The sequence below is a fragment of the Salmo salar genome, chromosome ssa22 (assembly GCF_905237065.1).
Source record: "Salmo salar chromosome ssa22, Ssal_v3.1, whole genome shotgun sequence".
NCBI classification, from domain to species: domain Eukaryota; kingdom Metazoa; phylum Chordata; class Actinopteri; order Salmoniformes; family Salmonidae; genus Salmo; species Salmo salar.
Genome location: NC_059463.1, coordinates 29832400 through 29846832, shown reverse-complemented (window position 1 = coordinate 29846832; position 14433 = coordinate 29832400). Strand labels below are relative to the sequence as shown.

The 14433-nt window shown below is 40.6% G+C and overlaps 1 protein-coding gene across 4 annotated transcripts in view; it reads left to right on the top strand.

Annotated features, from left to right (window-relative positions):
* The window catches only part of LOC106583201 (6-phosphofructo-2-kinase/fructose-2,6-bisphosphatase 4), a 57879-nt gene that overhangs the window by 36409 nt on the left and 7037 nt on the right, over positions 1–14433 (top strand). The window contains exons 1-9 of one of the 4 annotated variants that reach the window (XM_014167108.2): positions 3287–3566; positions 9103–9219; positions 9316–9412; positions 9710–9776; positions 12705–12779; positions 12914–12970; positions 13403–13524; positions 13812–14019; positions 14110–14256. In XM_014167108.2, coding sequence (XP_014022583.1) covers positions 3443–3566; positions 9103–9219; positions 9316–9412; positions 9710–9776; positions 12705–12779; positions 12914–12970; positions 13403–13524; positions 13812–14019; positions 14110–14256 — 1014 coding nt within the window. In that variant the 5' untranslated portion in view covers positions 3287–3442. Of the gene's footprint in view, positions 1–3286; positions 3567–9102; positions 9220–9315; positions 9413–9709; positions 9777–12447; positions 12802–12913; positions 12971–13402; positions 13525–13811; positions 14020–14109; positions 14257–14433 lie in introns of those variants that run through there. The other 3 variants (XM_014167109.2, XM_045705433.1, XM_045705434.1) reach the window with 3 other exon arrangements.

Here is a 14433-nt window from a genome sequence, read left to right as displayed (position 1 = left end):
TGTTTGAGTCAAGTAGGTCACATGACCAATGAGCTGTTGAAAATCAAATGTAAAAACAGTTTGTACATTGTTTAAGCTCCCTAACTAATTCAACAAGGAATACAAAATATTGCTCACATTTCCACATGTTTATTAGCTTTGGAAATCGAATTAATGTCCATATCGTGAAAATAAGACCTGTGCAATGCTGTATGCAATTCTTCCAACATAATGACACTTATTTGGAGTCTGGCTCAAGTGGTTTGAAAGCGCGAATATCCAACTTGAAACTGTCTTTACCTCGGTCTTAATCAAACACTGGCGGCCGTATCTGTCCAGGCAAAACATACCAATAGTTGAATTACAATCAGAAACCCAGATTTTAGTCAGTACCATAGACCCAATGCTGTTGAAATGACGAAGAAATCCCGCAAATAACCCAATTTACAATTGTCTAGTCGTAACATCAGGCACATAATAACGACACAATTCCCAGAAAATAGCCTTAGTTTGTTTTTGTACGACGGTGTAAATTACATCGAGATTCCATCTTAATTCACCATAACTGTAAAAGGATCAATTCAATAAATATAGCAACTCACCTCTTACTGCAAAAAATACATTTTTCAGGCCTTAAAGGCAGTTTCTCTAAATGTATTACTTGGACAGAAAATAATCCCATAAGCATTTAGACTGTCATATAATGCTTTAACTTTATCTGTTATCAAATGATCCATAAAGGGGACCAACTCTGAAAATGTGTATTTATTATTTTCTCACCTGACGTACTACTACGTCTGGGTGCGCAAGTTAGTATATTATTTGTTTATTTCCGTCATTACTTCATCAAATCTCTAGTAATCGATTATACACATTTACAATTTGTCTCATTTCCATATAATCACAGAATCCATATATAACGTTAGAAATTCTTATGTACTCACATCAACCATTCCATGTGCGTTTTCAAAGACTCTCCACAGCTACGAAGCAGCTCTCCAAACATACTCCCAGCTAAAAAAAGATAGATATAAAAAAAAAAAATCCGGGACAATGACCTCGCTCTTGATATTCTATGATTGCCAGTGAAGGAATGAACCCCCAAGATAACGTTATGTCAAAGCTTATTATTCAAATCTCAATCATTTTATTATACATATTTCTATGTTACTATCCAAACTTCAGATTCATTTCCACATTCACACATCTCTCATATCACATTCACACAATGCTATTCCCAACCATACTTCGTCAATCTTTTTTATAACCTGCAAGAATATTTTCTTACTTCTATAGATGGATTTGGTTTATAGCTTTCACATATGTACCTAAGACTCGGGCCGGGCCACATGACGTCGGCCGAGTGACACGACTCAGCCGGAATCGGCCCAGATCCACTGTGCTAGCTGGGTCCAGACCTCCTTTATTAGAGAGAACGGACTTTTTGTTTGTTTGTGAGACTTACTTTTCCAGATGAAGTAAAGAAAGGTCTTGTTGATCCCTTCACAGGTAGAATGATTTACAAATAAAGATAATGAGGGGTACACAAAGCGAGTGTGACTATTGCCAGCAAGCAAAGGCAACCTCTTACGCCTCACGTTATCGAAACCCCGACCATAGTGTTTGATTGACAATCAATACATGTCGAAAACGATAATGCAAATGAGGAAACTAAATAGCGAAATGAAGCATTTGAATTTTGACAGTCTTAAACCACACAGAGTATAGAAAAGCATTGCCAATTGAGAATTCATTTTATTTTGGGGTAGTCACAATTCATGCTACCACAACAAGGAAATGAAATGACAAACATGAAAAAATGATTTGTCATTTAAGCGTTTAAATTTTTTTACGTGTCAGTGTTGTACTGGATAGTACCATGGAAATAATCTCAAACGCACTTGCTATGTATTTGTCTAATTGGCAGACAAGCATACTAAATCATGAAAATTATAATGCAATATCTTTTTTTGCCTTTCAGTTTGAATTTTGTCACATAAAAATGCATACCTATTTAGGAAAAGAAAATTCAAACATGATATTGATTGATCATTTGCATCTCCAATTGGGTTTCGGCAGCTAAGCGCTTCCATATAGTAAATGTTTCTGGGTGGCTCTGGGGGAATAAGGGTAGACAGCACCACCTAGTGTTTTTAGAAAGTACAGTTTGTCGCAAGAAAATGACACAAGGGGGCGCTGTGATTCCTCTGCTCTGAAAGTGAGTACCCAATTTTGGAAACTAGCTACATACAATATGATGCTATATTCCATCAACCTTCCTTCTGTAGAACTTTATGTCGATTTTGCCAATAAAACAACAATACTGTTTAAAAGCTGTTTTATCCTATTGCTACAATTCAAAACACAGACCGACTGTTATATAGTTGCATAATAAACGTGTTTTAATTAACTTTATCCTCCATCTTTGTGGCCAACTGGGGTGATTATGAGTTTCCCAACTCACTGATTGTCATTGAAACATAGTTGATCAAAAGCTGACCGGATGCTGTAAATAACCAGTGAATCTACAGTATGCTATGCATGATGTGTTGTGTTGTCCCATGTGCGTTGCATGTGAACAGCAGAAGACTTGTCTTTCAAAAAAACTCGTGTGAGTTATCTTTCCCTTCCGTACTTTTCTACTTTTGTACTTTTCTGGGTGCTCTGTTCTACTCTATTACGGTACAGGTACAGTTCACTGTTACTTTGTAGCGTGCAGTAGCTACATTGTTATATAGGGAACAAAGCATTAAGAAGCATGTAAAAACAAACGTGCTGTATATATTTGCGCAAAACTCTGGCAGTATTTGGAGCATTTATAGTCTTCCTAAATAAGATTCGTTTTTGAGATTTAATGAATATAATTTAAGCCTAGGCCTGTAGGCTAAACCGGGGAAGTCACATTGACATTGGCATTCCCTTTTCAAGTGAGCATTGGACAAGAAAATAATACACACACATGTACCCACTTAGATGCTCTGTTAATTGCAGATCATTTTCATAGGAATGTTAATAAAGAGAAAATAAATGACAGCGTTTTGTTTACCTTTATTGAATGGTCATAAATGTAGCCTACTAGCCTGGTCCCAGATCTATTTGTGCTCTTGCCTATTCCATTGCTGACCTTGTTAAGAAAAACATGTTTGGCATGACAATGAGTCACAGTGAGTTGGCATGATCGCACAAACAGACTGGCACTCGGGCTATAAATGTAGATAACTCTTGAAATCTGATCATCTAAAGGTGTAGTCAGTGCTGCATGCACTAAACACCGTGGTGTCCGGAATGTATGAATAGTTCACACCATTTGATGCGCTCAGCATAGTGACATTACGGTAATAGTATAGGTTTGATGTTCGTCAGCCGATATGACATCCATTCCCTCTCAGCTCTGTAGCGCAGACCAGCCCGCATCACGTACCACTTCTGTCGCTTAGAAACGGGGCATGGTGCAGCAACCAAAATGACTTCCAACGAAGATGTTATGATGGCAACATCACCCCGCGAGCTTACTCAGAACCCGCTGAAGAAAATATGGATGCCATGTAAAAACGGGCTGCCTGAAAAGCACATTTCACAGAGAAGGGGTAAGTTGCCTTGGCTGGCTTGTGCCAACAGCGCACAATGGGCGTATTGCAGATACAGATTATTTTAAGAAATGTTCATATTTTGTTGGCCTAACGTTACCTCATGGAACTTAGATATTCATATTTTAATACACACACTGCGGCGTTGCGAAACCTGACCAGGTTCTGTGCGCTCAACATTTTCTCCAAGGGTGCAACGTTGCAGCATTTCGATTTCGCCTCTAATGGTGAGGCTTTTTAAGATGTTTTTCTTGGTGTTACAATTGTCCAACGTTGTTTATTAATGCCATTATGCAATTACGCATGGCCTACTACGGTATCAAACTGGTAAGGAAGCGCGGTGTTGAATTTGACTAGGAAGATGACAAACATGACAATGCGCCCATTTGCCGGTGACCGCACTACCCAACCATGTACAATACAACAAGGTTATTGTATTGTTTAACTATGGATTGTTAAACATCATTTGAGCTAATGTTCACAGTGAAGGCGGCATTGAACTGATGGAACTGACATAGCACAGGAGCGCCTGATTGTGTATAATTATTTGTTTGTTTGGACCCCCACCTGTCCATGGCCCAGCAGCATTTAGAAGGGACTGGTAAACTATCAATATACACTGCTGTTTTGTTGCGCCGCAAAATAACAGGCAGCCAACTACTAAAGTCTAACACACATACTGGGGGAAAACATACAGATTCACTCCTGTGCCAACCGTGATTGGCCCAGCGGATTTTATGAAGAAAATAACTTAAGTTTTGCAGAAGAGAGAGAAATTGAGTGTTGGGGGGGATGAGTACTCTGCAGACTTGGTTCGTCTCCCTTGCTCCCCAATTCTGATTACTTTTCGCTGAGTCAGCTAAGTGCTCAGTCAACCATGCTTGGGATCTGTAGTTTTTTAGGGTTGATTTGTTCCCTGTTCTTATTATAGATTAGTGGTCCTCACCCTAAACAACTACACTGTCTCCCACTGAACTATTCCAGATGCTTCCTTGTGCTGAGCTCGAGACTCTTCCTCTTTCAGGTGCAGACACTGCAGATTTCAGAGGTGGTTTTCTCCCCCTTTGGCTTGTATATTTGGCACAGTAATGAGAAAGGAGAACAAAGAACCATGCCAGGCTTTGTGTGATTTCACTAATCCAGCCCCCCAATCCTAGCCAATAGGGCCACTGGAGGGGCTTACAATGGTTAAGGAGGAGGGATAGCCAGTTAGCAGCCAGATTTTATAGTACAGTAGAGTACTTCTCCCTCTGTTTTGAAGGGGGCCACATAATTACTTTTACCAAACTAGGTTAGTAGTGGCGCAGTTGGTCAGTGTTTTATGCTGTGTCACTCTATTTGCACTTTGGTTGACTGTTTCACTTAAGCCTAACCAGTTGACCACTGAAACTTGGTTATTCTGAGATCACCAGATAGTATGCCTGTGTGCAGTCTGGATCACACTGAGGAGCATCAAGTCTCTTTGCAGAAGTCACTCTGCAATTTCCTGGTTGCTAAAATTCTAATAGTTCACCTCATTTCAATTTATGTGACAAAACAAGCAAGAGAATCATTGTACCATCTAAACCGCTGTGAAATATATTTTCAGTAGCCAAAAATATTGTATTTTCAGCTTTTTGAAGCTGGTGTAAAGAAATTTAAGTAAAAGACACAAAAACTAAACTTAGGAATGGGAAATAGCACACACTGAACATATCTACCTCTTTTTAGAGTTTCTTTCAATGAGAATGACAGCTCGAAAACTCACATTTCTATGTGAATTTGGTCAGGTTGCCCAAAAAGTGACATATTACAGCTTTAATTAAATCTGGAAACGTGTGTGTGTGTGTGTGTGTGTGTGTGTGTGTGTGTGTGTCACAGCTTCACAAGCTCTTCCAAAGACTTTGTCTGCTTGACTTGCTCTTAGATATGTGAGCGATTTTATTTTTATTTTATTTTTTTCTCTCCAAGAATCCCTCTGTCAACAACACAAAAGGCTTAATCATGCCTACTGCTCCTCTCTCCGCTCTACTTTCTCCTCGTTCCTCATTTGGCCAATTCGTTCTTCTTTCCACCTGCTTCTCCAGACTCTGGTATCTACCAGGTCATGGCTGTTATGAAGTGGCTGATTTCAAGTCAATCCTTAAGGTTTTGGCAATGTTCATGACATAGCATCTCTAATGATTTTTGGGGATTTTCACAAAATGTAATCCATAGGAGGGTCCTTTTGTTGTGGTTGTGGGGGGGACATTTGTGGTGGTGGGGGGGACATTAGTATCTTAAAGGGATACTTCTAGATTTTGGATACTTCCAAGACTTTATCTACTTCCCCATAGTCAGATGAACTTGTGGATACCATTTATATGTCTCTGTGTCCAGTATGAAAGAAGTTAAAGGTAGTTTCGCAAGTCAATGCTAACTAGCATTAGCGCAGTGACTGGAAGTCTATGGGTAGCTGCTAAATGCCCAAATCCCGATGTTTGTCTCCCATGAGACACTGTAGATGTGGAAGCCTATTTCACTTCCTCAAAATCCCCAGAATGAATCCAAGATAACTCAAGAAATCTGTAATTAATTTTGACGTTTTTGCAGAGGATGTTTTAGTTGTGCAATTTTACATCTAAGGTGTTTGGTGCAGTATTTCGCAAGTAAAAGAATGCTCAATGTGTTGTCTTATGTAAACAAAGTCGGGCTGCTGGGCAGGTCTGTCTCACTGTATATGCTATTGGATAGAGAGCAATTACCTCAGCTGTTCACCCCCAAGTTAGTGGGCAAATGTACATTATCAAATCAAAACCCAACCTTTATTAACCCATTGTGACGGACGGATGTTCCAAACTCAGTTTTAGACTCGTCTGACATTATAACCAAAATTATCCTTTTACACTTTGTAGTCAATTTTGACTCATGTCTATTTCACAGACTGTTTTCAAAGTGATTAGTTGCTTTTTAAAGGAAGCTTCTTTTTAAAGTTATGGACCACTTCATACAGATAAATTGGCATAGTAGGCAATGTAACCAATTGCTCTCCTTTTAACTTGCATCATTGCACATCCTGCAAATCACCAGCGGAGGGTGACCATTTTGAATCCATTTTCACATTCACTCTGTTGGTAACGCTTACAAATTGGCTCTTAACTCTAAAAGTAGCTGAGAACCCACTATAGAACTTTGAAATGCTGTAGAGTATATGTTCAACAAATATATTAAAAAAAAAATGCCAAATCATTAAAGATTTTTTGCATTAATCTTTATATTTTCAATATTCATGAATTAATGTAAGAAAATGCTACTCATATTACAGAGCAAGCGGTAAAGCTTCATTTGACATAAACTTGAGCTTTAGGAGGCCAAAATGTCACAAATGTTCCAACTTCAATTCATTATTTCTCAATTATGCTTTAAGATACAAATGTCAAATATATGTCAAGAATATTTCCTCCAAAGGACCCTTCTATGGATACAATTTTGTGGAAATCATCCCCAAAAATCATGCTAAACTCAGCAAAAAAACCCTCCCCTTTTCAGGACCCTGTCTTTCAAAGATAATTCATAAAAATCTAATTTCACAGATCTTCATTGTAAAGGGTTTAACCTCTTATGTGGAACGCCTCGCCAATATCCAATGGTAGCGCCTGGCGCGAAATACGAAAAACCTTAAAAATGCTATAATTTCAATTTCTCAAACATATGACTATTTTACACCATTTGAAAGATAAGACTCTCCTTTATCTAACCACATTGTCCGATTTCAAAAAGGCTTTACAGTGAAAGCAAAACAGATTATGTCAGGAGAGTACCCAGCCAGAAATAATCACACACTCATTTTTCAAGCAAGCATATATGTCACAAAAACCAAAACCACAGCTAAATGAAGCACTAACCTTTGATGATCTTCATCAGATGACACTCCTAGGACATTGTTATACAATACATGCATGTTTTGTTCAATCAAGTTCATATTTATATCAAAAAACAGCTTTTTACATTAGCATGTTTTGTTCAGAACTAGCATACCCACCGAAAACGTCCGGTGAATTTACTAAATTACTCACGATAAACGTTGACAAAAAACATAACAATTATAGATACAGAACTCCTTTATGCAATCGCGGTGTCTGATTTTAAAATAGCTTTTCAGTGAAAGCACATTTTGCAATATTCTGAGTAGATAACCCAGCCATCACGGCTAGCTATTTTGACACCCACCAAGTTTGGCACTCACCAAACTCAGATTTACTATAAGAAAAATTGGATTACCTTTGCTGTTCTTCGTCAGAATGCACTCCCAGGACTTCTACTTCAACAACAAATGTTGTTTTGGTTCGAAATAATCCATAGTTATATCCAAATAGCTCTGTTTTGTTCATGCGTTCAGGTAACTATCCGAAGGGTGACGCGTCGGCGCGTTTCGTGACAAAAACCGTCAAAATATTCCATTACCGTATTTCGAAGCATGTCAAACGCTGTTTAAAATAAATTTTTATGCGATTTTTCTCGTAAAATAGCGATAATATTCCAACTGGGCGACGACATATTCGTTCAAAGAGAGAAGGAAAACATGGAGTCGTCACATGCAAGCCAGTGTCATTGTTCTCAGAAGGACCACTCTCCAAAACCCCTGCTGTTTTTCGCCCAGAGACTGCAGAGCTATCATTCCACGTTCTGGCGCCTTGCTAGAGCCAATGAAAGCCTTAGAAAATGTCACGTTACAGCAGAGATCCTGTATTTTTGATAAAGAGGCTAAAGAAGGACAAGAAATAGTCAGACAGGGCACTTCCCGTATAGAATCTTCTCAGGTTTTGGCCTGCCATATGAGTTCTGTTATACTCACAGACACCATTCAAACAGTTTTAGAAACTTTAGGGTATTTTCTATCCAAATCTACTAATTATATGCATATTCTAGTTTCTGGGCAGGAGTAATAACCAGATTAAATCGGGTACGTTTTTTATCTGGCCGTGAAAATACTGCCCCCTATCCCAAACAGGTTAAACACTGTTTCCCATGCTTGTTCAATTAACCATAAACATTAATGAACATGCATCTGTGGAACGGTCGTTAAGACACTAACAGCTTACAGACGGTAGGCAATTAAGGTCACAGTTATGAAAACTTAGGACACTAAAGAGGCCTTTCTACTGACTCCGAAAAACACAAAGAAAGATGCCCAGGGTCCCTGCTCATCTGCGTGAACATGCCTTAGGCATGCTGCAAGGAGGTATGAGAAACGCAGTTTACAGTGAGAGGACGTTTCTTTTTTTGCTGTGTTTTTGTTTCATCAACAAATCACCCTAGTGTATACAAGTATCTGTTTGCATCTCCTTCACCTTTTCTCAAATCATCCAACAAAACTTCTCCATCCAGTCTACACCTTTTAATTATGGTCTGAGTTGTTGATTACATTTTGCATTAATGGGTCACGGTCCCATTTGATTCAATGACAGACTGTACCATCCACTGACATTCACTGTGTCTGTGTACAATATTCAATAAACTTTCTCTCGTCCTATTTCTTTCCACCTATTTTTCTGTATCTCCTCTCTCTTTCTCTCAGTATGTATGACCAACTGTCCCACCCTTATTGTGACGGTTGGCCTCCCAGCCAGAGGTAAGACCTACATCTCCAAGAAGCTGACCCGCTATCTCAACTGGATTGGTGTGCCAACCAAAGGTACCAGCTCAAGCTCTCTCATTAGCTGTCTCTTTTGAGGTCTCTCTCACACACACAGGAAATAGGGTTGACTGATACTATGTCTGTGTTGTTTAGAGTTCAACGTGGGTCAGTACAGGAGAGAGTGTGTGAAGATCTACAAGTCCTTTGAGTTTTTCCGTCCAGACAATGAAGAGGGGCTGAAGATCAGGAGGTGAGGCTGGAGGAGGGGTTTTGGAATGAGCTGAACGGGTCAAGTTAGGCCTAACCCACCACTCTATTCACTTATCTCATTACAGACCAAAGTTGCAAGGAATGCACTCTTTATTGGGCTTTTTAATAGGCAGAGACCGTTGAAAGAACAAAGAGTTGTATTTACATGAATATCTACGTTTTGACCAGTTGCTTTATATTAGCGAAGTTTGAATTCAGTTAATTTTTGTAGATCTTTACCTACAGTGTCACTTTCTGGTCATCTTTTTGATTCTGTTGTGTATGTGTCCACCCATAGGCAGTGTGCACTGACAGCGCTGAATGATGTGCGCCAGTACCTGAGTGTGGAGGGGGGCCAGGTGGCGGTGAGTAGAGTAGATCTCACCTAGTATGGCTACAGGTCTGTTTAGCTATCATTTCACTTCTTGGCACACCTTGTCCTGATAAACATAAGACACAGAGTACTTGGAGTGGAATGTTAGATAAACAGACTGGACCCAGGTTAGATCCACAGTGACTTAAGTGTGGCTCATGATCAGTTTGTGAATGAGGATGTTGATGAATGGGGGGAAAGGGTGCACAGTAAATGTAATTCAAATCACATTTTATTTGTCACATGCTCCGAATACCGTGAAATGCTTACTTACAAGCCGTTAACCAACAATGCAGTTCAAGAAAGATTGAGATTGTGGATCTGTTGAGGCGGTATGCAAATTGGAGTGGGTCTAAGGTTTCCGGGATGATGGTGTTGTGAGCCATGACCAGCCTTTCAAAGCACTTCATGGCTACCGATGTGAGTGCTACGGGTTAGTAATCATTTAGGCAGGTTACTTTTGCTTCCTCTGGCACAGGGATTATGGTGGTCTGCTTGAAACAGGTATGAAGTTTACATACACCTTAGCCAAATACATTTAAACTCAGTTTTTCACAATTCCTGACATTTAATCCAAGTAAAAATTCCCTGTCTTAGGTCAGTTAGGATCACCACTTTATTTTAAGAATGTGAAATATTAGAATAATAGTAGAGTGATTTATTTCAGTTTTTATTTCTTTCATCACATTCCCAGTGGGTCAGACGTTTACATACACTCAATTAGTATTTGGTTGAATTGCCTTTAAATTGTTTAACTTGGGTCAAACGTTTCGGGTAGCCTTCCACAAGCTTCCCACGATAAGTTGGGTGAATTTTGGCCCATTCCTCCTGACAGAGCTGGTGTAACTGAGTCAGGTTTGTAAGCCTCCTTGCTCGCACACGCTTTTTCAGTTCTGCCCACAAATATTATATGGGATTGAGGTCAGGGCTTTGTGATGGCCACTCCAATATCTTGACTTTGTTATCCTTAAGCCATTTTGCCACAACTTTGGCAGTATGCTTGGAAGACCCATTTGCGACCAAGCTTTAACTTCCTGACTGATGTCTTGAGATGTTGCTTCAATATATCCACATAATTTTCCTCCCTCATGATGCCATCTATTTTGTGAAGTGTACCAGTCCCTCCTGCAGCAAAGCACCTCCACAACATGATGCTGCCACCCCCGTGCGTCACGGTTGGGATGGTGTTCTTTGGCTTGCAAGCCTCCCCCTTTTTCCTCCAAACATAACGATGGTCATTATGGCCAAACAGTTCTATTTGTGTTTCATCAGACCAGAGGACATTTCTCCAAAAACTACGATATTTGTCCCCATGTGCAGTTGCAAACCGTAGTCTGTCTTTTTTATGGCGGTTTTGGAGCAGTGGCTTCTTTTCTTGCTGATCGGCCTTTCAGGTTATGTCGATATAGGACTTGTTTTACTGTGGATATAGATACTTTTGTACCTGTTTCCTCCAGCATCTTCACAAGGTCCTTTTGCTGTTGTTCTGGGATTGATTTGCACTTTTCGCACCAAAGTACGTTTATCTCTAGGAGACAGAACGCGTCTCCTTCCTGAGCGGTATGACGGCTGCGTGGCCCCATGGTGTCTATACTTGTGTACTGTTGTTTGTACAGATGAACGTGGTACCTTCAGGCATTTGGAAATTGCTCCCAATGATGAACCAGACTTGTGGAGGTCTGCAATTTTTTTTCTGAGGTCTTGGCTGATTTACTTTTGATTTTCCGATGATGTCACGCGAAGAGGCACTGAGTTTGAAGGTAGGCCTTGAAATACATCCACAGGTACACCTCCAATTGACTCAAATGAAGTCAATTAGTGTTGTGGAAAATTGTCTTAAGAATAACACTTCTTACAAGAACTTGTCAATTCAATATAGACTTTAATACAGAGTAGTAAAGCCGAGCCGGTCCGCGGAACAACTGCCTTCCTTAGGCCCCGGCTCTGCTTTTATGCACATACAATACATAGGTCCACCCTTTATGTAAATGAAGTAAAACCCCCTATGCGTTCTGTCACCATTATCTTTCAACCCAATGGATAACGCCCATATCTGAGGATAACGCCCACATCTGCTTTTAGCTCTAACATAATGGTGGCTAAACTCTCCTCATGTGGATATGAAAATAATGCATGCATTGCATGCTTACGCTTGGCATATATTTAGTCATGGCCATACATTCAGCTTGCCTGGCCGTTGCGTGGTTCCTACTTGGGGATGTATGGCCACCTGTTATCTCCACTCAGGGCCAGCTGCCAGTCTCCTCTTTCGCTAGCTAATGTATTTCTATTTTTCCTTCCTTCAGCACGTCTACCTTTCTCCCACATTAGCCTATCAGAAGCTTCTAAAGCCATGACATCAATCTTTTTCCTGTATTGACGCTTTGCCTGTTTGATGGTTCGTCTGAGGGCGTAGCGGGATTTGTTATATGCGTCCGGATTAGAGTCCCGCTCCTTGAAAGCGGCAGTTCTAGCCTTTAGCTCGGTGCGGATGTCCATGTAATCAATGGCTTCTGGTTTGGATATGTACTTATGGTCACTGTGGGGAAGAATTCATCGATGCACTTATTGATGAAGCCGGCGACTGAGGTGGTATACTCCTCAATGCCATTGGATGAATCCCGGAACATATTCCAGTCTGTGCTAGCAAAACAGTTCTGTAGTGTAGCATCCGCGTCATCTGACCACTTCCGTATTGAGCGAGTCACTGGTACTTCCTCCTTTAGTTCATGTAGGCTACTTTGCGAGAAATAACCATGTGTACCCTTTTCCCACTATTGATCTTCAGTCTACAGTACTTGTTTGAGTTTGCACCACAACTCATATAGATGTTCATGTTTTGCTTGGTGCTCCCAGGACTCTTAACCTGAATGTAATGAGGATGTTGTGACTGACTGGAGTTTGGCCTTCATTGCCTCAGGTGTTTGATGCCACTAACACCACACGGCAGAGGAGAGGGACCATCACCAGGTTTGCAGAGCAGAACGGCTTTAAGGTATGGAACCCCAGAGTCAGACGTAAGTATCTGTAGTTATTGTCTATTCGTGGGATTCACTACTTTTCTTATAGTGTACAGAATATTTCACTGTATTGTTTTTTTATACTGAATCTTCATTTTCAACCTCCCAGGTGTTCTTTGTGGAGTCTGTGTGTGAAGACCCTGATGTCATTGCGGAGAACATAGTGGTGTGTGATATCTCTGCTATCTTTCAGCATTGTATGTAGGCCACTAGTTATGTAAAAGATCAGACATGATTGCGCAGGAAATTCAAGACTTCTGCTTTGATATTTTATATTCCTGTAAGACAGGCCTCCTGATTTAATAATTTCTACCATCTTTGTGTTGATATGCCCTGGCTAACTTTCAGAAATGAAGCGAGATAGCTGTTTTTCAGTTCTGACTAGAGGGTGTACAGCTACGACCGGAAGCTACTTTTCCATAGCATGTTAGAAGAATTTACGCAGCAGGTTAGAATAATTAACGTGGCAGGTAAGAAGACTTGGGTTAACGTTAGGAAAAGGGTTAAGGTTAGCTAAAATGCTCTCCTAGCATGTGCTTTCTCTATTTCTCTTGACTCATTTCCTCTTCCTGTTTTGATTTCCTGTCTGTCTGTGCAGCAAGTGAAGCTGGGTAGTCCTGACTACATAGACTGTAATACAGAAGAGGTCGTTGAGGATTTCATGAAGAGGATCAAGTGCTATGAGAACTCTTACCAGCCACTGGATGAGGTTCTAGACAGGTGAGTACACACACACACTAGTGGTTTCAGAATACGCTCTGACAAAATACTGGACAGGTGAGTCACACACACACACTAGTGGTTTCAGAATACGCTCTGACAAAATACTGGACAGGTGAGTACACACACACTAGTGGTTTCAGAATACGCTCTGACAATATACTGGACAGGTGAGAACACACACACATAGAATACACATGGACAAGGTCCGCAGTCATTTAACAGCCTCACACTGCTAATAAATCTGCTAGTCACTCATACTGATAGTCACTCACCACCCCCCCCAGGGATCTGTCCTACATCAAGATAATGGATGTGGGCCGGAGGTACCTGGTGAACCAGGTCCAGGACCACATCCAGAGTCGCATCGTCTACTACCTGATGAACATCCACATCACACCACGCTCCATCTACCTGTGTCGCCATGGAGAGAGTGACCACAACGTCAAGGGACGCATCGGAGGAGACTCTGGCCTGTCTGGCAGGGGAAAGGAGGTGTTTGTTTGTATGTGTCTGTCCATCTATTCGTAATAGAAATATATACTGCATGTAACGTCATTATTTCTCTCCCTGCCTGTTGGTCAGTTTGCAAAGTGTCTGGAGAAGTTCATCCAAGAGCAGAACATTAAGGATCTGAAGGTGTGGACCAGCCAGATGAAGAGGACCATCCAGACAGCTGAGGCTGTGGCTGTGCCCTACGAGCAGTGGAAGGCTCTCAACGAGATAGATGCTGTATGTGTGTGCAAACGTTTGTTTTTATTTTGGCTATTGGTATTATATTTTGTTTGTATTTATTCTTTAATAGATTATAGATCTAAGATTATGCTCTGCGTCAGTCAATGTGATTGACGGTTACCATGTCTCCTAAACTTGCTGTTAAACAGGCTTGTTTTGTTTTCCCTCCCTCTT